Source organism: Canis lupus, chromosome 1 (assembly GCF_011100685.1).
Source record: "Canis lupus familiaris isolate Mischka breed German Shepherd chromosome 1, alternate assembly UU_Cfam_GSD_1.0, whole genome shotgun sequence".
Taxonomy (NCBI): domain Eukaryota; kingdom Metazoa; phylum Chordata; class Mammalia; order Carnivora; family Canidae; genus Canis; species Canis lupus.
The window spans coordinates 103,261,356-103,285,879 of NC_049222.1; the positions used below are offsets into that span (position 1 = coordinate 103,261,356).

Below are 24,524 nucleotides of genomic sequence, written 5' to 3' on the forward strand. Positions count from 1 at the left end.
ATGTCGGGCGAGGACGGCCCGGGGGCGGGACCGGGGGCCGCGGCGGCCGCGGCTCGCGAGCGGCGGCAGGAGCAGCTGCGGCAATGGGGGGCTCGTGGGGGCGCCGAGCCAGGCCCCGGGGAGCGGCGCGTCCGCACCGTGCGCTTCGAGCGCGCCGCCGAGTTTCTGGCGGCCTGCGCGGGCGGCGACCTGGACGAGGCGCGCCTCATGCTGCGCGCGGCGGACCCCAGCCCCGGCACCGAGCTCGACCCCGCCGCCCCGCCGCCCGCCCGCGCAGTGCTCGACTCCACCAACGCCGACGGCATCAGCGCCCTGCACCAGGTCAGCGCCCCGGCCCCTTCCGGGACCTGGTCCGCCCTGGGTCCGAGGCTCCTCGAGCATCCTCCCAGCCTGAGTCACGGTCGCCAGGCCTGGTCTGCGCCCCGCTCTCCGCTCCCGCCCACCTCGAGCTCCCCGCTTGCAGCCTTGAGCCTCCTCCTCAGCCGGCCCTGGTCTCTGCCACCCTGCGCCGCCCTCTCCCTGGACCCGAGCCACTGCTGACAGCTTCAGTCTGGTGCATGCCTCTGGTCTTGGTGGTGGTCACTTGGCGCCGCCTCCTCCCGACCCTGAGCGCGCCTTACCAGCCTCGTCGGTGTCCCGTCTACTGTGGCACCTCTTAGAGCGATAGTACTTAAATCCCCTGTACCCCGCTGTTCCCCTTTCCAGCCGGGTACCACCCTCACTGCGCAGCAACCTCCTCTCTGGCGCCTAAGGAGCTTCCTCCCCTAGTCCCCGGCCTGTGCTACATCTTTGGCTAGGCCCAGATCTTCCATGGTGCTGCTGCACAATGCGTCCTCCTCGCCATTCCTTCTCACCCTTGGGCAGTGCCATCTGTTGCTGTGTGAGGATGCTCTTGCTTGAGCCACTTTCTTCTAGGTCTGGATCACCTCATCCTATGTCCACCCAGATACTGGCTGCGTTCTCTTTCTGGAGGCTGTGCCACCTCTGGTCTCTCACAGTAGGCCTTGTGTCAGGGATGTGTCTTCCAGGCACCTCCTCGTCTCTTGCCCCTTCCCCTTGTCTAGGCCTGTATTCTTGCCCTTTTTTGAGGGAACCTCAAAGCACCCGATGCTCTATTCTGGGTCATCTTGCTTTCTCCTGTGCATTTGGGCAGCTTCTCCTGTAGACTCTGTGGTCTCTCTGGCTCTTGTCATACCACCTCCACGAGGGGTTCTAGAACCCTGCTGGTTCTCTCCTCCACAGCATGGCCCCTATGCCTTTCCAAGACTCCCTGATTGTTGCCTCCAGTGTTTCTGTGTCCCAAAACGAGGGCCACCTTACGCCCCAGGACTCTCTCTGGTTCTGGATGCATTTTTCTGCTCCCCCCCACAGTGGGAGCATCAGGGACAGGACTGGCCACAGGAGAGCCCCCACCCCCTGTCTCATCCCTGAGACCATGCCCTTCCTGGATGAGTCCTCAGCCCTCTCCTGCCTGCCAGAATCCGTGGGGTTTGGTAATTGATGGAGCCAGAGAAGACCCTGGGAAGGAAAGGCTGGTGGGGGAGGCAGGGATGTTTGAGGAGGCCCACTTCTCAGGTCCCCACGAAGTGAGGAGTAGTTGAGAGAAAGCAGAATTGTCTAAGTCCTAAGTTCTAGTTTCAGTTCCTCAGCCTTGTGGTTACAAAAGTTACTGTCCGTTCTGTGCCTCAGTGTCACCTGTGCAGCAGGACTAGCGGGCAGCCCTTCTTGGCAGGGCTCTGGTGAAGGAGGGAGGTGGCCTGTATGGAAATCCCTTCAGAAGCAGCAGAGGCATTCCTCTGGGGAGTTGTGCCACCTGGTCTGAGTGCCACCCCTCCCCTCTTTCTCCTTTCCAACTCCTAGGCCTGTCCCACCCAGAGTCTTTAGTGCTGTCTGGGAAATTGTCTTCCACCCAGAGGAGGGTCCTGCTTCTTTGAGGCCTTGTAGAGTACTTGCAAGCCCAAGAGAGGGGCCTGAGGCTCCTATACCCCCTTCCTCTTCCACCATCCACACCTTAGCTCCGCTCGACTTTCCCTTGGGCACTCTTGGTCCTGTTCTTCAGGCTGAGCCCTCCTCTGTCACCCTCCTGGGCCTAGATCCTTGCAAAAGGCAAGTCTGACCTGGCCTGTCAGGCTGCCCTTTCAGGTGCAATCTTTCCCCTTCTCCAGGCAAGCAGTTGGTAAACTCACTTTGCAGGTGGCCTGAACGGTTAGGGCTTTGGGGGTTCAGAAAGGGGAAGTTCTTGCCTCAGGTCACATGGCCAGCAACCGGGCGAGCTGGGGTTGGGTCAGATCTGCTGTGGGGTGACCAACTAATGCTGGTTTGCATGAGACTGGCCTGGTTTTAGCAGTGAAAGTCCCAGACAACCTGGGACAGTTGGCTGCCTCGTCTGGGTGAGTCCTGGGGCTGTGGTTTCCTTTCTGAATTCTCCCTGGAGTGGGTCCCCAGGCATCAGCCCCCTGCTCTGGTCGTGTGCCCAGAGTTCTCAGATCCCAGTGCCTGCTTCAGATGGGTCCGTTAACCACTTGATAAAGCCAGTTTCCTCTCCCCTTTCCCCAAAATTGCCTAATGGTTAGGTCTGGTCTGGAATAGAAGGGATCGGGAGCCACGGTTCTCAGGTCTGAATAGGGAGGATGGAAGCTGGGACTCCTGGGTCTGGGTTGGGGAGGGTCTTGGAGTCTTGGGTCTTGGGGAGAGGGGCTTGGACTCCTGGGTTTGGGGGCAGGGAGGCTTTTGGACTTCTGGTTCTGGGTGGTGGGGAGGAGCTTGGGCTCCTGGGTCTGGGGAGAGGGTGGTGGCTGTCGTCTGGGTTCTTGAATCCCTGGTGCCCAGGCCTTGGGCATCTTTCACATGGATTCCTGTGCCTAGCCAGGTCCTTGAAAGGGAAAGGCCCATCTCTCTCCTCGACACCCCCCCATCACCATGACAACCGGGTGGAAATAAACGAAGCCGAGTTCATCCCGTTCCCAGGGCACGTGTGGCCCCCCTTTCACGGCCTGAGTTTCCATGACTTCATGCTCTTGGCCCTCATGGCCTCCTCCCCCTTCTCCAGATGGGCGGTTTTGGAGAGGTGAGGGAGTTGGGGGGTTAATTTACCCTGAGAACCCAGGATTTCAGGTCCACCCGTTTCCTTGACCCAGGGCAGGTTCCAGTGCCCACTGGGTGTTTGTGTGTGCCCTGGGCTATAAAACCCTGCCCTGTTCCCACTTGCTGTGCCTACTCAGGCTGGGGCTCTTGTCTCCCTGAGACTGATTTCTTCCTCTGCAGTACAAGAGCCCTGACAGCAGGAAGATGAGAGAGGATCTACCCAAGTGTAGACCCCTTGGCACAATAGTCTGTACATAGTTGGCCCTCCGTGCGTGGGAGCTGCGTCTTGGGCCCCAGGCTCTGGGCACATGCTAACACAGCCATCCCTACTCCTTTAGGGGTCTTGTCCAGGACCATCATTCTGCCCTGTTTCCAGGGACTTAATGATTTGACCAGCTCTGCACAGCCTTGGGCCCCAGGGGCCAGGAGTCTCTCCTCAGGGTACAAGTCAGGGCCATGGTCAGTTCCTGGAGTGTATCCATTGGGTCTGAGGGAGGAGGGGCTGGGGGACCTGACTCCTGGTCTGTGGGAGGAGGGTCTGGGGGCCTGTATTCCTGGGTCTGGGAGGAGGGTCTGGGAGCCTGGATTCCTGGGTGTGAGGGAAGAGGGGCTGGAGGCCTGGACTCTTGTGTCTGAGGGAGGAGGGGCTGGGGGCCTGGACTCCTGGGTCTGAGGGAGGAGGGGCCTGGGGGCCTGGACTCCTGGGTCTGAGGGAGGAGGGGCCTGGGGGCCTGGATTCCTGGGTCTGAGGGAGGAGGGGCTGGGGGCCTGGACCCCTGTGTCTGAGGGAGGAAGGGCCTAGGGGCCTGGACCCCTGGGTCTGAGGGAGGAGGGGCTGGGAACCTGGACTCCTGGGTCTGTGGGAGGAGGGGCTGGGGGCCTGGACTCCACAGTCTGAGGGAGGAGGGGCTGGGAACCTGGACTTTTGGGTCTGAGGGAGGAGGGGCTGGGAACTTGGACTCCTGGGTCTGTGGGAGGAGGGGCTGGGGGCCTGGACTCTTGGTCTGAGGGAGGAGTTGTCCGTCACTGGAAGCCCTGTGCTGTTGGTGGTGACTGGGGTGCATCATATTCTCACAAAGTACCATTCAGGATTTCTACACTTGGAGAAAAGCCACCTCTCTTTATCCAATTCCTGCTTGCAGGGGTCTGGGTATCCTACTGTCATGGTCTCCACTGAACTCCAAATGCCCAGCAGACCTAACCTTTGGGAAGCCAGGGGTGTCCTAAATAGCTGGGTACTGATGGGTCCTCCAGGGATAGGGTTGGCGCCTTCCAGGATCTGTCCTAGGGACATCAGGGTCTCTCCCTTGAATGTCACAACTGCTTGTCGCCTGGATCTGTGTCACGGTCTCTGCAGGGGTCTCGCCTTTCTGGGTGTGTGGTGTCTGGGTCAGGTGAGGGCTGACAGTTGTGGCTTCTGTGCTCCAGGCCTGTATCGATGAGAACCTGGAGGTGGTACGCTTCCTGGTGGAGCAGGGTGCCACGGTGAACCAGGCCGACAATGAGGGCTGGACGCCTCTGCATGTGGCTGCCTCCTGTGGTTATCTGGACATCGCCAGGTGAGGTGGGGAAGGGTAAGTGGGGTCCCCCTGGGGGCTGGAGCTCAGTCCCCTCAGCCCTGACCTTCCTGCCCCTACCTGCCTCCAGGTACCTCCTGAGCCACGGGGCCAACATTGCCGCTGTCAACAGCGATGGGGACCTGCCCCTGGACTTGGCTGAGTCAGATGCCATGGAGGGGCTGCTGAAGGCAGAGATCGCCTACCGAGGTGGGCCCCTGGGTGCTGACTGTGGGCACAAGGGGGAAGACTGCCAGGGCGCAGAGGTCAGCCCCTGCATATCCTAGGATTCTCCGACTCTCTGTGCTTTAGTTTCCTTTACTGTGAAGTGGGAGTGTGAGTACTGATCCCTTGGGTTGCTTGGCATGGGGAGTGATCATAAAGAGTGCTTGTGCCACTGCTGGACACGCAGAAGAGCCCTGCCCTCGAGGAGGTGAGGGTCTCTTAAGTGGAATTGTCTTTTCGGGCAGGGGTCCTGGGGGATTGGTCCTCCTGTGCACCGGGTCACTGCACCCTGGTGGTCGTTAATGTGGGACCCAGGATCCTCTGCAACTCTGTGTATTACCAAGTTCATGTTTCTAGACAGAATGTGTGTTGTTTCCAGCAAGTTCTCAGAGGAGCTTATGACCAACCATATCCGCTCCCCCTTCCCCCCCCGCCCTGCACAGCTGTGTAGGACCAGTTGATGAATGGGGTGTGTGGGGAAGGCTGTGGGCTGACTGGCCTGGAAGCAGAGGACACAGGGCTGGGGGTGCTGGTCCAGGTGCAGTGAGGCGGCCGCTGAGGTGTGTACACAGGGCTGGGAGTCTGGAGGGCCTCATGGCGGGTTCATGGAGGCTCTGAAGAGCAGGCGCTGAGGGTGATGCCCAGATGCCTGGATCCCTAGATTCCCAGCTGGGGCAGGATGACTTCTGGTGTCTGCTGGAGAGCCACGGGGAGGTGGGCAGGTGGGCATCTGTGTCAGGGCACCCCCTGCCCTGCTTAAAAGGGGCAGTGAGCTAAGGCAGAGCTGAGCTCCCTCCTCTCCTTTGACTTTTTACCTTGAGAAACTTCCTGTTTGGAGAAAGGCTAGGATGGTCTTCTGGGGAGCACCCATGTGACCTCCCTGAGCTCTGCCCGGGTTTGAGCGGCTAAGTGGAGATGTGGTTCCAAGCTCACACAATTCTTTTCGAAAGTGTGTGCAGCCCACTGTTTTTTTAGTGCTTTTGGTATGGTGCATCTATCAGCATGTTGTTTCAGAGGGTTCGATCATCCCGTTACCACCCGGCCCTAGGAGACCACTCAGCTCTCTGTCCCCATGCACTTGCCCATTTTGGATGTCTTGTTCTAGTGGAATCACATGCTAGAGGTCGATCAGTTGTCCCGTTCTGGCACATCTGCAGTCGCCCTGCCTCTCCCCCTCCCCCCACCATACATAAATAGCTCCCCACCTTCCCTCTCCCTTTCCTTCTCTCTTCCTTTCCTGGCTGCCTCCCTCTCTGTTCCCAGGCTTCTTGAGAATGTGCTGCAGACAATGTAACCCCCGTCCTGCCATGGGAGCCAGTATCTCCTGGAACAGGGACACGGGCTGTCACATCGCTACTTTGCTGTGGGCGCGGGGACCTTGATGCTACTGTAACTTGTGGCCTCCCCTCCTGGATCCTTCTGGGGCCATGCCCTCCCTGCTCATTGTCCTCCTGTGTCCTAGCTTCCCTTTGCTTTCCTCACATGACGTGTCCCTCAGCCTGGACCTGGCCTCTGCTTCACCAGGAGATTCAATTCTGCATTTTTGGCAGGAGCTTCTCAGCACATTGCTGCGGGAGACAGGCCCCATGTGTCTGCCCTGTTGCTGTTGCTGCTAGCCTTGAACCTCATTGAAGGGCACAGGCCAGGTGGCTCTACTGTGGAGGCATCTTCCTTACTTTGTGATTCAAAGTAGCGTGCAGGATGGTGCTTGGATGCTGCCGCTGTGGGAACCCACTGCAGCCTGGCTCAGGCCGAAGAGGCGGTTTGTACAGCTATGTTCACAGCAGCCAAAAGGTGGATACGGCCCAAGTGTCCGTCAGCGGACAGATGCATAAACAAGATATGGTATGTGCACACAATGGAATATTATTCAGCCTTAAAAAGGCAAGAGATTCTGACCACTGCTGCAACGTGAACAAGCCTTGAAGACATTATGCTCCGTGAGATAAGTCAGGCATAAAAAGGACAAGTGCTGTATGATTCCATTCTCGTGAGGAATGTGACCAAAGTGGTCAAATCCGTAGACAGAGAGTGGAATGGTAGGTGTTGAGGGCTGGCAGAGCGGGGAGATGGAGAGTTGCTGTTTAATCAGTACCGAGTTTCAGTTTTGCTAGATAAGAGTGTTCTGGAGAAGGATGTCAGTGGTGGTTGCACAACAGTGTGATTACACTTTTATTTTATTTTTTTAAATCTTTTTAAAGATTTATTATTATTTTTTTTATTAAAAAAAATTTTATTTATTTATTTATGACAGTCACAGAGAGAGAGAGAGAGAGAGAGAGAGAGAGGCAGAGACACAGGCAGAGGGAGAAGCAGGCTCCATGCACCGGGAGCCCGATGTGGGATTTGATCCCGGGTCTCCAGGATCGCGCCCTAACCCAAAGGCAGGCGCCAAACCGCTGCGCCACCCAGGGATCCCCTTTTTAAAGATTTTATTTAAGAGCGCAAGAGAGAGCATGAGCAGGGGGAATGGCAGAGTGAGAGGGAGAAGCAGGCTCCCCGCTGAGCAGGGAGCCCAATGTGGGGTTGATCCCAGGACCCTAAGATCATGACCCGAGCTGAAGGCAGACACCTATCCAACTGAGCCACCCAGATGCCCCTGACCTGCACATTTAAAAAGGGGTTAAGGTGGTAAACTTTATGTATATTTTTCCACAGGTTAAAAAAAAAATACAATTTTTGGGCTATGTAACTGAAGTCTAGGAATTGGACAGACTTCAGGCATACAAAGAAAACCATCACTGTACTGAACTCTGCATTGACCTTGTTCTTAGGCAGATTCTCTCAGTTTCTTCCTTTCTTTCTTTTTTTTTTAAAGATTTTATTTATTTATTCATGAGAGACAGAGAGAGAGAGAGAGAGAGAGGCAGAGACACAGGCAGAGGGAGAAGCAGGCTCCACACCGGATGCCCGACGTGGTACTCGATCCCGGGTCTCCAGGATCACGCTCTGGACTGAAGGGCGCTAAACTGCTGAGCCACCCGGCCTGCCCCTCTCTCACAGTTTCTAACAGTTCAGACTGATACTCCAGCTGAACCAGGACTAGGCTTCCTCAGTTGTCTAAGCCGCCACCCTCAGTCCGAGCCAGTACCATGCTAGTCACTGGGGCAAGAGGGGAGGGTGGTTAAGCCTGGTGATGTAGGGATCCCTGGGTGGCGCAGCGGTTTAGCGCCTGCCTTTGGCCCAGGGCGCGATCCTGGAGACCTGGGATCGAATCCCACGTCGGGCTCCCGGTGCATGGAGCCTGCTTCTCCCTCTGCCTATGTCTCTGCCTCTCTCTCTTTCTCGCTCTGTGACTATCATAAATAAATAAAAACTTATTAAAAAAAAAAAAAAAAAAAAAAAAAAAAAAAAAAAAAAAAAAAGCCTGGTGATGTAGCCACCCGTGGAGCCCTGCATTGGGTGCAGTCATGTTGGAGCTGTGTGGGGTGAACGCAGGGTAGTATAGGGAAGACGTTAAAAAGGTGGTAGCGTAGATGCCAGCAAGGCCAGCAGGAGCCCTGCAGCAGATGCTGCCCCCAGCCCAGCCACCGTGTCCTGTGTAGACAGCACCCTTTGGCCACTTTGCCCACAAGGATGCAGCACTGGGCAGGAAGGGAGCCACCTGACAGGCCCTCCCACCCTCGGACAAGAATCTTCATCTGGGTGTTAGCAGGCATGAAAGGTGAGGGCCTACACCAAAAGAAGCATGGATAAATCACTAATCTGTAAATAATGATCTAAGCAGGGCTGGCAAGCTTTTTCTCTGAAAGACTATACTGTAAATATTTTAGACTTTGTGGGAGGCGCTGTCATGTTGCAACTATCCCCTGTGGCTGCTTTCCCCACTACAGGCAGGGGCAAAATGTAAATGATGGGCCTGTGTTCCAATAAAACTTTATTTACAAACACAGATGCCTTCCAGAATAGGCAGTCTTAGTGACAGGAAGTAAATTGGTGGTTGCCAGGGGCTGGGGGAGTGGGCTACAGAGAATGACTGCTTTATGGGAGGTTTCCTTTTGGGATAATGGGGAAGTTCTGGACATGGATGGGGGCCCATGGTTGCACATTGTGAACGTCCAAATGCTGCAGAACTGCACAGTTTAAAATAGCAAAATTGACACATTATGTTACCTTTGTCTTACCATCACCACAACAACAAAACTGAAAAACCAAACAGGTTTGCCAACCCCAATCAAGAGCTCCATCAATAAACACAGTCAGATCTCAGCAAAACCAAATGGCAGAAGGATGTGTATGAACACGTCAAAGGATACTGATGGTGGTTGAATAAAAGGTCAGCCAACCCCACCCCTCCCTGCCCAAGAAAGGCATAGGCATCTCTAATAGGATTGAAGGTGATTCCCTTTAAGGAAGTTGTGGGATGGGGAGTGTCCCTGAGTCCTCAGCATTCACCTGGCCTTTCCACCGCAGCCTGGGACCTCCAGGTAGGCCCTCAGCAACCAAACCTTCCTTGGACAGCTGCCAAACCAGAGACCCCAGGTGATCCCACTAGGGGTCAGGCCTGAGTGCCCAGGTACCGCCAGGTGGTGCAAATGTACAATCGGCTCAGGGTAGCTTCCGTGTTGCAGTGGGGAGTGCACTCTGGGATTCCACGTGTAGACCTAGGACAGAAGTTTACAGAATATGTAGTAAGGATAAAATAAAGTGCATGAAAGCAAGTTTGTGATGGTGGTTACCTCTGGGGCCATAGGGAACAGATGACATGTGTGAGGGGCACACAGGGGGTGTCTGTTTTCTCTGTCATATTTAAATGTTTAAAGAACCCAAGTGGTTCTTTGCCAGTGCTGTCCAATGGCAAGCCAGCATAAGCCACAAATGTAATTGAAAATTTTTAAGTAGGTGCAGATACTAAATGTAAAAGGATACAGGTGAAATTAATTTTAGTGATATATTTTATTTAACCTCCATTAAACCCCCCACCTCAGGGTGACTCAGTCAGTTATGCATCTAACTCTTGATATCAGTTCAGGTCAGGATTTCGGGGTCGTGAGGTCGGCCCCCATGTCAGGCTCTGCACTGGGCATGGAGCCTGCTTGAGATTCTCTCTCTTCCTCTCCCCTTGTCCCCCCACGCCACACTCTCCTCACTCTAACCAAAAAAAAAAAAAAATTATTTGTGGGTTGCTGCATGCTTTTTCTCTCCACACATCGAAATCCAGTGTATACTTTACATTCATAACCCATGTGAGTTTGGACTAGCTACGGTTCAAGTGCTCAGTAGCTGCACATGAGGACGGCTCACTTCAGTAAGCGTGAGAAGCCTCACAGTTGAAAAAGCCGTAAAGGAGAAAGATCGAATATTTTCTGGAAAAGACTATTTTTGACTCCTGTCCCGAAGGTTTATACCAATCAAAGTGCAGATTCTTAGTGATGGTCAACATACTATTCCAGCGTCAACAAGGCTGCCTGTTTTGATCCAAAATCCACTAACATGTAAAGTCATAACTTGCCTTTTACATCCATAAATACAGTATAGCTTTTCCATGAAACCGAGGGAAATGGTGAAACTGACTGACCGAGAAGCATGCTGGCCTCTCACTTGATTGTGCTAGGTGATGGCACAGCTGTGAACCGGAATTAGCCCGTGGATAGGACAGAGCTGTTGCCCCAGTGACACAACACTTTATTTGGTGGCTCTTTGCTTTGTTTATCCTATTCCCGGGTGACAGAAATATTCATGACAAAGTGTGTGAAGATGCGGGGCTAAGGATTTTACTGGTGGTGCTACTGAGAGTCAGATGTCATCAAACATTGGGTTTGCTCCGTAAACTTGAGGTTTTATGCTCAGAAATCGCAAAAAGCTGACATTTCAGTTGAAAAGAGAAGGCCTGTGATCCTTGGTCCCTCTGCTCCCCAGCAGCGACATGGAGACCCAGTGGGGAAGCCCAGGTCCTCCAAGTCCCAGAGGAGGGACCCGGCAGGGCTGCAGCCCTGTGCCACCTGGAGCTCGAAGTGTGATTCTCACCTGCTGCCCCTTCTCCTCCTCTCAGGTGTGGATGTGGAGGCGGCCAAACGGGCTGAGGAGGAATTGCTGCTTCATGACACCAGATGCTGGCTGAACGGGGGTGCCATGCCAGAGGCCCGGCACCCCCGGACGGGGGCCTCTGCCCTGCATGTGGCCGCCGCTAAGGGCTACATCGAAGTGATGAGGTGAGCTGGGCTGGTGTAGTCCTCCCTTTGGCCTGCTCTTTGCCTTGGGCCTGTCTGTTCCTTCACATAGTCTATACCTTCCTGTGGAATTTTTAAGTTATGGATGCAGGCTGAGTATGTATTTCTGTGTACATACAGCCTTAGCTGTGTCTACAAGTCCTGATGGTAGGTTCTTCCTTGTTATTCAGTTGAAAACATTTTCCAACTTATAGTCTTTCTTCTGTGACCCCTGGATTATTAGAAGTATGTCCTTAATTTCAGATGCATGGAATTTTCTCATCATCGTTTCTTGGCTTGATCGTACCATGGTCAGACAGCGGGTTCTATGTGATTCCAGGTTTCTGAAATCCTCTGAGGTTTGCTTTATACCTGAGTATGTGTAAGCAGGAAAAGAGCCACGCTATCAAGTGCAGCGTTGTATATAGGTTATTAGGTCAGCTTTATAGTTGTGCTATTTAAATCCTTTATATTCTTAGTGATTTTTCTTTCCATCTGCCTACTCTGGCAGTTCCTGTGAGAGGTGTAGAAAGAAATTTTTTTAAAAGATTTTTTATTTTATTATTTTTTAAAAAGATTTTATCCATTTATTCATGAGAGACACACAGAGAGAGAGGCAGAGACACAGGCAGAGGGAGAAGCAGGCTCTACGCAGGGAGCCCGACGTGGGACTCGATCCCAGGACTCCAGGATCATGCCCTGGGCTGACGGCGGCGCTAAACCGCTGAGACAACGGGGCTGCCCTTTTTAAAGATTGTTTAAAAAGATTTTATTTATTTATTTGTTTTTCATTCATGAGAGACACAGGGAGAGAGGCAAAGACATAGGCAGAGGGAGAAGCAGGCTCCCTGTAGGGAGCCCGATGCAGGACTCAATCCCAGGACCCCAGGATCATGACCTGAGCTGAAGGCAGATGCTCAGCCACTGAGCCACCCAGGCGTCCCTTTTTTTTAAAAGATTTTATTTTTAAGTAATCTCTACACCCAGCATGGGGCTCAAATTTACAACTCTGAGATCAAGAGTCACATGCTCCACCAATTGAACCAGTCAGGTGTCCCCTAAAATTTCCTACTATGCTTATGAATTTTGCTTGTTCATCCTTGTAGTTCTAGCAGTCTTTATTTCTGTATTTCAAAGCCAGGTTATCTGGCACATATGTATTTTACATTACATGTATTCAAACAGCGCATGTTCTCTTGCTACTGTCCTCACCTGGGCCTCATCTGTGTTTGGCTGCCTCACCCCCTCCCCCCTTTTTTAAAAGATTTTATTTATGTATTCATGAGAGACACAGAGAGAGAGAGGCAGAGACATAGGAAGAGGCAGAAGTAGGCTCCGTGCAGGGAGCCTGATGGGGGACTCTATCCCAGGACCCTGGAATCATGACCTGAGCCGAAGGCAGATGCTCAACCACTGAGCCACACAGTTGCCCCTCCTCACCCCTTTCTATTGAGGTGGTTGGCTCCAGTTCTTACTCCTCCTCTCTCTTTGTGATTTATACTTTATTTTTAGTCAGAAAGTAGAGTAGAGATGAATCCCTCATCTCTGCTCACCTCTGTGTTGGGCTTTTAGGGAGGTTTTCCTGTGAGGTACTTAAGATGACCCCTAATAGCTCCAGGCTCATGTCCTAGTTGCTTACCTACTGTGAGAGTATAGAATGCTTTGTCCTCTGTACTTGCAGCAAAAGACCTGGTCTGATCCTCACTGGGCCGCCTTGGATACCTGCCCATCCTGAAGCCAATCCCTGTGGCAAGAGGGATGGGATACTGTAAATGGTTGGGCCCAGTCATGCACCCAGCCCTGCTCTCTTCTGGCTGTGGCTTCCACCCCTGAGTCTCAGGTGGCTGATGGACCAGCTGCAATTGCATCTGTATCCCAGGTAGCAGGAAGGAGGCAAGGGCAAAGAGAGCAAATGTCGATGTCCTTTTAGAAGAACAATCCAGAAGTGACGTATACACTTAACGCTGACATCTCATTTGGCAGACCACCTGGCATTTACTTGGCATTACCATCATCCCAGTTACTCACCTGGTCATTCACAGCTGCCAGGGAGACTGGGACATTCTGCTTCGGCCCATGACAGCGTGTCCAGCCGAGAGCCGGTGCTGTTACACACAGGTGGAGAGTTCGTATTTGGGGGCAGCCTCATTTCCTGCCCCAGAACTCAAGTGCTTCAGATGCAGACATTATCTCTGAATCTCATTTCATTACTGCCCCTCTGAATGGCTTCTCTTTACAACCAGATCCATTGACTGCATTTTTAAGACAGTGTAACTGATGTTCTCATAGAGATGAGAGGTGTGCAATTATTTGATGCCATTGACTCAAGACTGACTTACTGAGCACCCACTGTATGCCAGGCCATCTTTTAGGACTGGGGATACACGGGCAAATGGGGCAGGTCTGCTGGGGAGCCAGGTGAGCATAGAAGCAGGCCACATTGGAGGCCCTGAGTGCATGAAGGGCCTGCCAGCCTCCATGCTCATGACTAGGGCTGGATGACAACAGGGTGCACTGTGCCCTGTTCATCTTAAGATGTTGAGCAGCATCCTGGGGCTCTACACTGGGTGCCAGGAACACCCCCACCACAGTCATGACAACCAAACATGCCTGGGCATTGCCAGGTGCCCCTGGGGGGCCAGTGCTGTCCCTGGTTGAGAACCTCCAGATAGAAGGATATAAACAGGGTGGTGGGCAGGGCCTGCAGGACCTCTGGCCTGGGGACAGCTGGTGACCACGTGAACTCCCACCCCAGGCAGAGGGATCAGCATGTGCTGTGGGGTACCACCCCCCCACCCCCCACCCCCCGCCGTGGCCACACACACTGGGCACGTGGCGGGAGCTTGGGATCTCGAGAAGGTGAGTGGTGAGGTCAGCAGGACCACACAGGGACCCTTTCATTTGAAAAGCCTCCTTATTAAATATCTCCTCTCCATCCTCCCACCTTGTATTAGCTCTTTCCACTGACACAGAGCCTGATGCCAATTCTCCAGAGGCAGCCGCAAGCTGTGGGCAGGATTGCCTTCCCCCAAATCCTGTGGTCTAATGGTCTTTTTTTTTTTTAAGATTTTTATTTATTTATTCATGAGAGACACAGAGAGAGAGGCAGAGATATAGGCAGAGGGAGAAGCAGGCTCCCTGCAGGAAGCGTGATGCGGGACTCCATCCCAGGACCCAGGGACCATGACCTGATCCAAAGGCAGTCGCTCAACCACTGAGCTACCCAGGCATCCCATCTAATAGAGTCTTCTAAGTCAGGGTTCCTCAGGCTGGCCACTAGATCAGTCTTTGCTGTGGGGCCATCCTTCTCACTGTAGGATGTCAGTAGCATCCCTGGCACCCACTCCCAGGTTGTGACAACCAGAAATGTCTCCAGACACTGCCAGGTGTCCTCCAGTGGGCAGTGTCGCCTTGACTGGGAACTGCCATACTAAGCTGGTGGTTTCTGAGAACCCTAACACCCCCAAGGCTGCCCCTTCTGGGGTCTCCACCTTTTCATAGGCTCTGGGGCTGTCTGTCCCACACCCAGGGGTGAAAAATCAAGAGAGTTGACCCCCTTCAGGTACAAGGAGCAAGGTTCCGACGGCCACCTGATGGGTGGGTCTCTGCGCAGTGGCTTTTCACCACCTGCCTGGGGTCATTTCAGAGCTGTCATGTCTGGGTCATAGCACAGCCAGCTGATGTCAGCCATCGGTGCAGAACCCCTATCTTGGTTCTTGATTCTAAGCCTTCCTGGTCCCCAGGCTGCTCCTTCAGGCTGGCTACGACCCGGAGCTCCGGGATGGGGATGGCTGGACCCCCCTACACGCAGCGGCCCACTGGGGTGTGGAGGATGCTTGCCGCCTGCTGGCTGAGCACGGTGGGGGCATGGATTCGCTGACCCACGCGGTGAGGGCCGGGCTGCTGGTGGTCTGGTGGAGGTGAAGGTGGGGAGGGCCTCCCTTACCTCCTTCATGCTCCACCCCTCCCCTTCTTCTCCCTCCACCAGGGGCAACGTCCCTGTGACCTGGCTGATGAAGAGGTGCTGAGTCTGTTGGAGGAACTGGCCCGGAAGCAGGAGGATGTGAGTCTTGGGCTCCCTCCCTCCTTTCAGCAGGCTGAGGAAGGCCTCCCTGGTGGCCTAGCTCCTCCCCAGCTGGTAATGGAGTCAGGAAGAAGAGTTAAGGGAGGAGGCAGAGTCTGGGGCCCAGTCATACCTTGGGATACAGATGAGGTTAATCCATCCCAGGTTCAGGCTGGGCCTCATCTGCCCTGGTGCCCTGGGATGCTGTCAACCAGCACGGAGCCAGGGCCTGCTGCTGGAAAAATGCAGAGTGAAGGATGACTGGTGTGGACTTTGGGCTCTGAATCCCAGCTCTGCCATGGATTTGCTGTGTGAGCTCGGGCTGGTCACTTAACCCCTCTGGGCTTCTGTTTCCTCACCTGTAAAATGGGGTAATGGTGTGTGTACCTTTATGAAGAATTACGTGGAGTGTATGTTATTCTACAAGGAATATATCTGTTACCCAAGAAGAACATTTAGAATGTTGCTTGGCAGATAGTAAACCCTGTTGGTAGCAAGCAGCATCTTCAGGGGGCCAGGCCCTCTGCCTGGAGCTTCCAGCCAGGGGCAGGTATACCATCTACCTGGACACAGACCCCTCTGTTTAAAGGCTGGTTATAGTTCTGCCTTGGTAGATAGCTTCTCACATCCAGGGCATGTGTTCAGATTTGAGGGAACAGCATGTGCCAAGGCTAGTGGGTGGGAGCATGAGGCAGGAGAGGCCTGGGACAGGGGTATGCCCTGAAGGGCCTTGAATGCCAGCCAGAGGGTAGCATGAGGCTGAGAGTGGAGATGATGGGGCCATCACAGGGTTTGTAGAGGGTGAGGCAGGGTCAACTCTTGGCGAGGGAGAGCACAATCTGTATGCCTGTGTCCAGCCTAGAGGAGAGTCCTCCTGCACATGGGGCTTGCTGGTTGGGCCGGGGGTGACTGGCTGTCCTGGGGCAGGAACTGTTGTGTGGAGGCTGGGCCAGTGCCCAGTGAGCCATAGAGAGGAGGCAGGGGCTCCTGGTTCTGAGCACTATGCCAGTGTCCCTGTTAAGCAGGGCACCCTGGGAAGTAGAGAGATCCTTCTGGGGATGAGACTGGAGGTGGGGAAGCCAGGAGGTGGCTGTGAGAACTCAAGGGACCCAGATGCTGCACAGCATCTGCAAGACACTCGGATGAGCCCACAGACCCTCCATGCCCACCCTTGGAGCATCCTTGAGCTCAGACCAGCACAGCCATGCAGCATAGCCCTGCACACTGGCCCTGGATACTGGGGCTGTGGGGCCCTCCCAGCAGCCTGCTTTCCCCCTTTGCAGCTGCGGAACCAGAAGGAGGCCTCCCAGAGCAAAAGCCAGGAGCCCCAGGTGCCTTCCAGCAGCAAACACCGAAGGTAGTGGGTAGGTGCCTGGGTGGGTGGGTTGGAGTCCCCCAGGACTTGGACCCCAATACCCTCCCCCTCCCACCAGGAGCTCTGTGTGTCGTCTGAGCAGCCGAGAAAAGATCTCCCTTCAGGACCTGTCCAAGGAACGCCGGCCTGGGGGTACAGGGGGGCCGCCGATACAGGATGAGGATGAGGGAGAAGAAGGCCTCACAGGTGAGGGGCCAGGGTCTGGGTTTCTGAATCTAGGAAGAGAAAGCTGGAGCCTGGACTCCAGGGTCTGAGGGAGGAAGGAGGGGCTTGGGGCCTGGACTCCTGGGTCTGAGGGGGGAGGGGCTAGGGGGCCTGGATTTCTGAGTCAGAGGGAGGAGGGGCTGGGGCCTGGACTCCTGGTCTGAGGGAGGAGGGGCTGGTTCTGAGAGGCAGCTGGCATCTCCATTTTCTTACACCAAGCCACCCTTTCCAGAATCCAGAACTCTCAATGGAGTGTCTTCCCCGCCACCCTCTAGCCCTCAGAGCCCCAAGGTGAGTCTGGATGTTCTGGATGGTCATGCTGTTTTGGGAGGGGGAGTTGATACCATCAACTGTGCAACCCTCTTCTCAGGGCATGTAGGGTCAAGGTTAGTTTCTAGAGTCTCCAGAGCCATTGACTGTTTTTTTCTGGCTCCACCCTCCAGAGGTTGGTGGGAATTGTGGTTTTTGTGGTCCTTCTGGGGTAACACAGGAAGCCTCTGGAAGGATCTTTTCTCTATAGCCAAGACCTTGCTCTTCCACAGCCCTCAGAGGAGGCTCCCTTCGCCAGGCGCTTTGGCCTCCAGAAGATGGGGAGCTCTAGTACCCTGGGTCCCACAGACAGACGGGAGGCTGAGGGCACCCCTGGGGTGGGGCTACAGCGCTCAGCTTCCTCCTCTTGGCTGGAAGGGACCTCCATTCAGGTGAGTGGAGTGAGGGGCAGGGGACCGAGCCCTGCCTGTTCGAGGAGAATGTTCTCTCCGTTCTCTCTTTACACAGGCCAAGGAGCCCCGTCTTGCCAGAATCACGCCTACACCCTCCCGTAAGGTGCTGGAATCCTCTGCCCTGTGAGTGCCAAGGAAGGGCCTGGGCCTGTCGGGGTAGGGGCTGTATGATCCTGAGCAAGTCCCTTTGCTCTCTGGGATCTCTGCCCTTGGCTGCTCTTTGCCTCAGTTGTCCTCTGGTACATCAAGTAAAAGCTCAGAGTTAAGCTTCCAGGGTCACAGTGACATGACCTCCTGTTGTCTGTGTCTCTCACCCCATCCCTTTCTGACTCCTGCCCCAGGGCCTTTGCTCTGCAACTCCCCAGCTTGCTTCCACTCCCTGCTCAGGTCCTTGTGAGGCCCGCTCTGACCACCTGCTCATGCTACTGCAGTGTCTGCACACACATACTCTCCCACCTCCCACCCCTTCTGTTTCCTTGCTTCAAAGTACTTTGGCCTTCTGGCATGACATGATGAGGGTCTGAGATGACATATGAGGGTTTTTTATGCTTATTGTTTGTTCTGCCTCTTTTCTGTTCATGTTTGACTCATTGGGGCAGAGATGATTTTCATCTTTTGCTCACTGCTGTCTGTATCTCTAGCACCTGCCATGTAACTCAAGCTTAAGTAATAATATTTGCTGGATGAATGAATTCACACAGGTTTGAGATCTCCAGGCGTCCTCCTCTGGATCACTCCACTCCTCCCTCCAGGATTCCGGAGTCTGAATCCCCAGTGAAGCCAAATGTCCCTGTAGCCTCCATAGCGCCCCCAGCTGATTCCCAGGATAGGCGGAGGTGAAGAGGCAGGGGGTGGGAAGCCTCTTTCGCGCCCGCTGGGAAAACCTAGCTGGCCCAGGGCTGTGTCCCCAGGGTCTCGGGCTCCCTACGGGGTTTGTCCCAGGGTTGCTGTGAGTTGGAAGTCCTCTGACAGAACTTACCTTCCCTGAAGGGTGTCAGCGTGGGTGGGACAGGAACGGGCTGCAAAGGAACCCTCCCTGAAGTTGGGACCTTTCACTCAGGTCCTATCAGATGCCTGTGCGGGATGAGGAGTCTGAATCCCAGAGGAAAGCTCGCTCCCGCCTCATGCGCCAGTCTCGGAGGTCCACACAGGTGTGGGGGTGGGCTGGGGCACTGGGCTCCTGGGTCCTGGGAAAGGGGGTTGGGGGCCTGAATTCTTGTGGGTCCTGGGAAGGAGGGGCTGGGGACCAGGACTCCCTGGTCTAAGGGAGGAGGACCTGGGGGCCTGGACTTGGGACCTAAGGGGCTAGCCCTGAGCTCGAGGACCCCTGACTGCTCCCACTCTGCCAGGGTGTGACTCTGACTGACCTGAAGGAAGCCGAGAAGGTAGCAGGGAAGGCCCCAGAGCCAGAGAAGTCATGCCTGCAGAGCCTGGTGAGAGGGGTCAGATGAGCAGGTAGTGGGTGGTATAAGACCCCATGTCCTCTGACCATTCTGACCTCCTTGCCCCTGTCCCCTAGGACCCATCTCGTCGTCCCCGCATCCCTGGGGTGGAGAATTCTGAAGGCCCTGCCCGGAGAGGTGAGGTCTGGTGTCTGGGAGGTGGCTCCTGCCCGCTCCCCTCCCCATCTATCCTGCTGTGCTGTTTTCTTGGGGGGTCAGGCTAGGGACCCTGACAGGGCAGGGAGGGGCCCCTCCACAGGTTTCGGGGCTGATTCCTGCCCCTCCCCCCAGCAGAGGTGCCTGATGGGCAGGGTCAGGGACCACAGGCCGCCAGGGAGCACCGCAAATTCGGCAAGGAGTGGAGGGGGCCTGCAGAGGTGAGTGGGAAGGCCCAGGCGGGGTGAGCTGGGCTATGGGTGGGCCTTGACGGCAGGGTGGTGGGCCAGACTCCCCTCCCGGCATCAGGCTGAACCCCACCTCCGCCCGCAGGGGGAGGAGGCGGAGCCGGCCGACCGCAGCCCAGAGTCCAGGTACAGGGTGGGCAGGGAAGGGTTTGGGTTTGTCTGTAGGGCCGCAGGGAGCCCCATTGATGCCCTGCCCGCCTCCACCCAGCACTTCCGAGGGCGGCCCCTCACCTCGCAGGGTGCAGGACCCCGAGCCAGAATCGGAAGAGCCTGATGGAGGCTTCAGAAAGGTTCGCAGTCCCCTGCCCCAACTGTCAGCCTCTGTCCACCTGCCCTACCGCCCTTTCTCTGTGGCTTAGCCTGCCACCTCCCTGCACCCTGCTATTCAGTGGCCTCGCTGAGCTGTGTGGGACTGGCAGGCCTGACCCTGTCCCCCTCCTGCTGGTCCTTCAGCTGTACTCAGAGCTGCGCAGTGAGAATGAGAGGCTTCGTGAGGCTCTGACTGAGACTACGCTGCGCCTGGCACAGCTCAAGGTGGAGCTAGAGCGAGCCACGCAGGTGAGGTGCTGAGGTCTTGGAGGTGGGCAGGGTGGCGGGGTGGGGCTGAATGATGAGGGATGCCCAGGGGAGCAAGAGCAAGGGGGGATGGGGGAGGCGGGCTGCGGGGGCAGGGCTGGGACCCTTGGGATCAGGGCTGATGATGAGGGACCCAGCCCTCCAGGAGCCTGGACTGCTGTCCCTCTCCCATGCTGATTTCCCCCCTGGTCTTTGTGGTTGGGATGTCTGAGCCTTGTGCTTTCTCTGTTCTCACCAGAGGCAGGAGCGCTTTGCAGAGAGACCGGCCCTTCTGGAGCTGGAGAGATTCGTGAGTGGAGGCAGCTGGGGTGGGGGCCAGATGTGTCACCAGCCTTACAAACCCATGTGGGTCTGAAGGAGGGCACGGTGACCCCCTACCCTTCTCATCCTATTTTGACCGCTGGCCCTCCCTGAACCCCAGACCCTGGGCTTCACCTCTCCTATTTATTCCAGGAGCGCAGGGCCCTGGAGAGAAAGGCAGCTGAGCTTGAGGAGGAGCTAAAGGTGAGGAATTAGGGGGTGCTGTGCACAGTGGGTTCCACTGGCCCAGGGCCACCCTGCTGTGACCCATCCCATCCCACAGGCCCTGTCCGACCTCCGGGCTGACAACCAGAGGCTCAAGGATGAGAACGCAGCCCTGATCCGTGTTATCAGCAAACTCTCTAAGTGACTCTGGAGGAGAACCTTCCCTGTACCCGTATTTATACAGCTGCTTCTGCCACACGCATCCCTTCCCCTGTGTGAGCACGAGTGACAGGGCTCCCAGGGGGTCTCTGAGAAGCCATAGCCTCCCTTCTGGGCCTCCAGACTGAGGGGAGTACAGAGTCCCAGGAGCCAAGGGGGGCCCCCCTAAGGCCAGGATGGAGGCGAGAGGCCAAGCCAGGTAGGGGGACATTGGTGAGAGCACCCTGGGGCTGGAGGTGGGACCAGAGAGGAACCGAGGACCAGGAAGTGCCAGGACCAGTAGCCAGGGCCAGAGTGGCCACCGGAGGTCCCCCACTCACGTGTGATGCCACCCCAGTCACCCCTCCCGTTCCTGAACAGGGATCCGAGAATGTGCCAAGAGTCCCGCCAGCCTGGGCCATCTGTGTGCAATAGGGAGGGATGTCTCTATTTTTTGCTGCCCCCTTCTTGCCCACTGTCAGGGGCAGGGGGAGAAGATATTTTCGAGACAAAGCACAGGCACCACAAATAAAAGTCGTGAAGTTGCCACTCAGTGACTGTGTCCCCGACTGGAGGTGGGGCTGTGCTTCTGTGCTCATCTGCACTCCTCAGTGGCCACACTGTAGGCTCAGGTGGGTGGTGCTGAGGGGTGGGTAGGTGCGTGCTCACTGGGTGGGTCCAGGTTTCAGGATGAGTGGCTAGCTGGAGCTGTGGCCCCAAACCAGTGCTGACATGGTCTCCAGGTAGCCTAGTGCAGGGCAGGGTTTGTGTCAGGCTGGGAGCTGGTGTCTTACATCAGTGCTTTTGCAACAACTTTGAGCCAATTGGCAGCATTGAAAATTTGGGGTAATGCATATTAAAAACCTTAGAATTTTTGATTTTTCTGGAAAAATAGGAATGTGATAGTAGGAGTGGTTGAGTCCAGCATAATAACAGGTGGCTGGGGCTGAGGAGGAGGATGGGGCATTCTTTCATTCCTGGTCATGTTCTCCTTTCAGGCCCCGCCCTACCTGGTGGTGATAAGTAGTAAAGGGAATGGTAAAGATCTGATATGTTTGAGGAGAGGCCCTTGGCATGCTGCCATGAAAGGTGTCAGGTGGTGGTGGTGTGGAGAAACGGCAGGAGGCGCTGCAGCGGGAGCTGGGAGCCTGACCCTGGGTGTAGTCTGTACAGGCTGGTCAGAGTCAGCCCTGCTGGGGAAGCTGGCACAGGCTGATACTGGCAGGTGTCATGGAATGAGCCATGGAAGTGTTTAAGGGGAGAGTTTTCTGGATGATAAGAATAGCAGGGATGAGGTCCATAGGGCAGAGGGGTACCTGAAGTGTGGAGGCGCAGGGAGAAGCTTGTGAGGCCAGAGAGAGAGCGGGGATGAGGCTGGAGAGGTGACAGCCAGCTGTAAGGACTTGAATGGTGAGGTGGGTCCTGGGTCTTAACGGGTCCCTTTGGCTGCTGCATTGACAGCAGTCCAGGGAGGACAGTGCAGGACAGGAAGGGCGAGGCCAGCTGCCATCATCTCAGCAAGAAGTGATGGCAGCTCGCAATGGTGAGACTGAGATTCTGGGAATATTGGAGGGGACAGTAGCCTGCACGTCCTGACAGGCTGGACTGTGGTGCAGTAGGGCTTGGGCCTGCCTTCAAGCTTGGAGCCTAGACTTTAATTGGTGGGTCATGAGGAGGTCATGGGGAGGCAGGAGAGGTATGAGGGGGCACAGGGGGCTGAGTCAGAACTCCGGCCTGCCCATGGCGGGCTGATCTCATCTGATGGTGGAGAGCATCATGGGGTGGCTTACATAGATAGTAAAAGGGCCTTCTTCCTGTGGTCAGGTGGCATCCAGTCTGAGGGCAAGATCTAGAGAAACCAGTCCTGAACCAGCCTCGCTCCCTCTCTGGACAATGGGAAAAGGAGCTGGCTGTTCTCTAGCTGGGAAACTTCCTTTAGGCAGGCACCTGGCAGGAGAGGAATGGCTAGGAAGCCTGTGGCACATTCAGGGGGCAGCTACTTCTTTGTGGTTGGACTCCTGGCAGCTGGTAGGGGATGAGGGTAGGCTTTGCCAGGTAGAAAGTCACCGTTCCAGCCAGCAGAAAACATCAAAATCCCAGTGGTTGAGGGGGTTTGGGGGGGTTTGCATGGAGTTGGGGGAGGGGAGGAGATTGGGGCTCTGGGGGCCGTGGGGAGCCAGGGAAGGAGACTGGAATGGACTGGAAGACAGACTGCTGGCTGGGGGGTGGGGTGGGGTAGGGTGGTGGAAGCTGGAGATGGGGCCCTGGGGAGGAGAGGAGGATTTAGGGAAAGACACCAAAAAAGGTTGGGACATATAGACTCCTTTTCCTCCTGAGGCTCTAGCGGGGCGAGGGGCAGGTTCCTGGGCTCCCTGGTGGCCCAGTAGAGAAGGGACAGCAGTTGACAAGCCTGCTAAGAGGAGGCTCTGTATAGACTGAGGAAGCTGTTTATAGACTGGGCAGCGGATCACAATGCACAGGGCACCCGCATGCGGCTCTTCCTCCCACTCACGGCCAGTCCTCTCACTCAGGAGACTCTACAGAGACAGGGGAAACCGGAGCCGGAACACTTCCGCAGCTTCGCGAGGGGTCTACTTCCGTGGGCGGGAGCAGTCCGCAGAGTCCGTTCTCCTACAGGCTGCCTTGAAACATCCAGCAAAGTAGCCAGGGAGGTCAAATAACCTCTGTTTCCAGGTCACCTTCCACCTTCTTCTTTTGCTTCTCCATCACCGCCTCCAACTCTGACACTTTCTCTTTGTCCTGGAGGGCCGGGTGGAAATGAGAAGTCTGGCCTCTGCCCCGGGGCGCCCTCCCAGGCCCAGGCCCGGCTCACCTCCAGCAGTGCTCGCTGCACTGTGACCTGGCTGTACACGCGTGCCCCCTCCTCGGGGCTCACCGCCCGCAGCTCCTCCTTCTGCAGCGAGAAAAGCTGCGCGCCAGTCAGCACGCCCAGCGCCTCCACGGTCCTGCGGGATGTGGGGTGGGGGCGCATCAGGTCCCGAGCCAATTACATCACTGCTGCCTAACCGTCTGCCTAATCAGAGCCGCATTCTGGCGCTCCCGGGGAAGGCGCGGGAATCCCTCCCCCGCCCGCCCCCTCCCCGCCCCCCAGTGCGCCACGGGAGGAGGCGGGGTGTGTGCGCCCTGCTTTCTCACGAAGACTCCGCCTGGACACACGTGCCAGGCACTGCAACCAGGTAGACCCTCTCTGTAGGCCAGCCCGGGTCCCCCAGGTTCCAGTCAGACCACATCCACATCTCCCTGCCCGCCGGCACGCACCCCAAGCTGAATCCTTTGGCCTGCAGCCAGGTGCGGACCTCCGAGGTGTCCGAGTGCGGGCTGAGCTGCGGCTCCGGGGCGCGGGGACCCGGGGCTGCGCGGCTGGGGCCCGGGCGGCCCTGGGCTAAGCGCGCCTGCAGCTCCTCGTTGACAAACAGCATCTGGGAGAATTTCTCTGCAGGGGCGGAGGGAGGAGGGACCGGGAGGGAGCGCGGATTCAGGACGAACAGATCACCAGCGTCTCCAGCGTCTTCACGATGGCTGGGGAGTCCATTTACTCTCTTTGAGCCTTGGTTCCCCTGACTGGACAAGGACGGCTCCCTCAAGGGGCTGCCCCCACCACTCACCCTTCTCTCTGGGGTCCATGTTGAGGATATCACAACTGTCCCAGGGGGGCCGAGAGGAGCCCGGTCCTGGGGCTGGTGCTGCTGGTGGGGGAGGAGGAGCGTCATCCTCCTAGTAGGGGAGTCAGAGGAGCACCCGGGTTAGAGAGAGGATGGAGTCCCTGCCCCTCCCCCTTCCAGAGGTCAGTTCCTGAGCCCCCCACCCCCCTACCCCCTCTGTCAGTGCCCTTGCCCTTGGCACCTGACTCTCACCACCCTCCTTCCCTAAGACAGGAGTCTGTCCTGGCTCACCAGGCTGCAGGAGGCGCTTTGGCTGCAGCTTCCCCGAAGCCCTGGGTGGGGAGTCAGGATATTATAGGGAACATATCCTTCCTGTCCTTGCTGGTCTCGAACCTTCCACCACTTGCGCCTGTCATCCAGGACCTGAGGGAGGGAGGG

General features: G+C 56.2%; 2 protein-coding genes across 14 annotated transcripts in view; one reads left to right on the forward strand and one right to left on the reverse strand.

Moving 5' to 3' along the window:
• The window catches only part of PPP1R12C (protein phosphatase 1 regulatory subunit 12C), a 25,572-nt gene continuing 1,048 nt past the window's right edge, over positions 1-24,524 (forward strand). Inside the window, exons 1-22 of one of the 7 annotated variants that reach the window (XM_038527791.1) lie at positions 1-321; positions 4,513-4,643; positions 4,732-4,850; positions 10,858-11,017; positions 14,758-14,902; positions 15,003-15,077; positions 16,361-16,434; positions 16,511-16,638; positions 16,889-16,947; positions 17,199-17,357; positions 17,434-17,501; positions 18,080-18,214; positions 18,439-18,529; positions 18,728-18,811; positions 18,898-18,958; positions 19,112-19,197; positions 19,310-19,350; positions 19,433-19,514; positions 19,678-19,782; positions 20,039-20,089; positions 20,254-20,304; positions 20,384-21,016. In XM_038527791.1, coding sequence (XP_038383719.1) covers positions 1-321; positions 4,513-4,643; positions 4,732-4,850; positions 10,858-11,017; positions 14,758-14,902; positions 15,003-15,077; positions 16,361-16,434; positions 16,511-16,638; positions 16,889-16,947; positions 17,199-17,357; positions 17,434-17,501; positions 18,080-18,214; positions 18,439-18,529; positions 18,728-18,811; positions 18,898-18,958; positions 19,112-19,197; positions 19,310-19,350; positions 19,433-19,514; positions 19,678-19,782; positions 20,039-20,089; positions 20,254-20,304; positions 20,384-20,470 — 2,313 coding nt within the window. In that variant the 3' untranslated portion in view covers positions 20,471-21,016. Of the gene's footprint in view, positions 322-4,512; positions 4,644-4,731; positions 4,851-10,857; positions 11,018-14,757; positions 14,903-15,002; positions 15,078-16,360; positions 16,435-16,510; positions 16,639-16,888; positions 16,948-17,198; positions 17,358-17,433; positions 17,502-18,079; positions 18,215-18,438; positions 18,530-18,727; positions 18,812-18,897; positions 18,959-19,111; positions 19,198-19,309; positions 19,351-19,432; positions 19,515-19,677; positions 19,783-20,038; positions 20,090-20,253; positions 20,305-20,383; positions 21,017-24,524 lie in introns of those variants that run through there. The other 6 variants (XM_038527792.1, XM_038527789.1, XM_038527790.1 and 3 more) reach the window with 6 other exon arrangements.
• EPS8L1 (EPS8 like 1) overlaps positions 22,895-24,524 on the reverse strand; it is a 10,835-nt gene continuing 9,205 nt past the window's right edge. For 6 of the 7 annotated variants that reach the window (XM_038527785.1, XM_038527782.1, XM_038527784.1 and 3 more), the window contains 5 exons: positions 24,378-24,509; positions 24,090-24,198; positions 23,743-23,917; positions 23,297-23,429; positions 22,895-23,223 (listed from right to left, as the gene is read on the reverse strand). In XM_038527785.1, coding sequence (XP_038383713.1) covers positions 23,137-23,223; positions 23,297-23,429; positions 23,743-23,917; positions 24,090-24,198; positions 24,378-24,509 — 636 coding nt within the window. In that variant the 3' untranslated portion in view covers positions 22,895-23,136. Of the gene's footprint in view, positions 23,224-23,296; positions 23,430-23,742; positions 24,004-24,089; positions 24,199-24,377; positions 24,510-24,524 lie in introns of those variants that run through there. The other variant, XM_038527787.1, reaches the window with a different exon arrangement.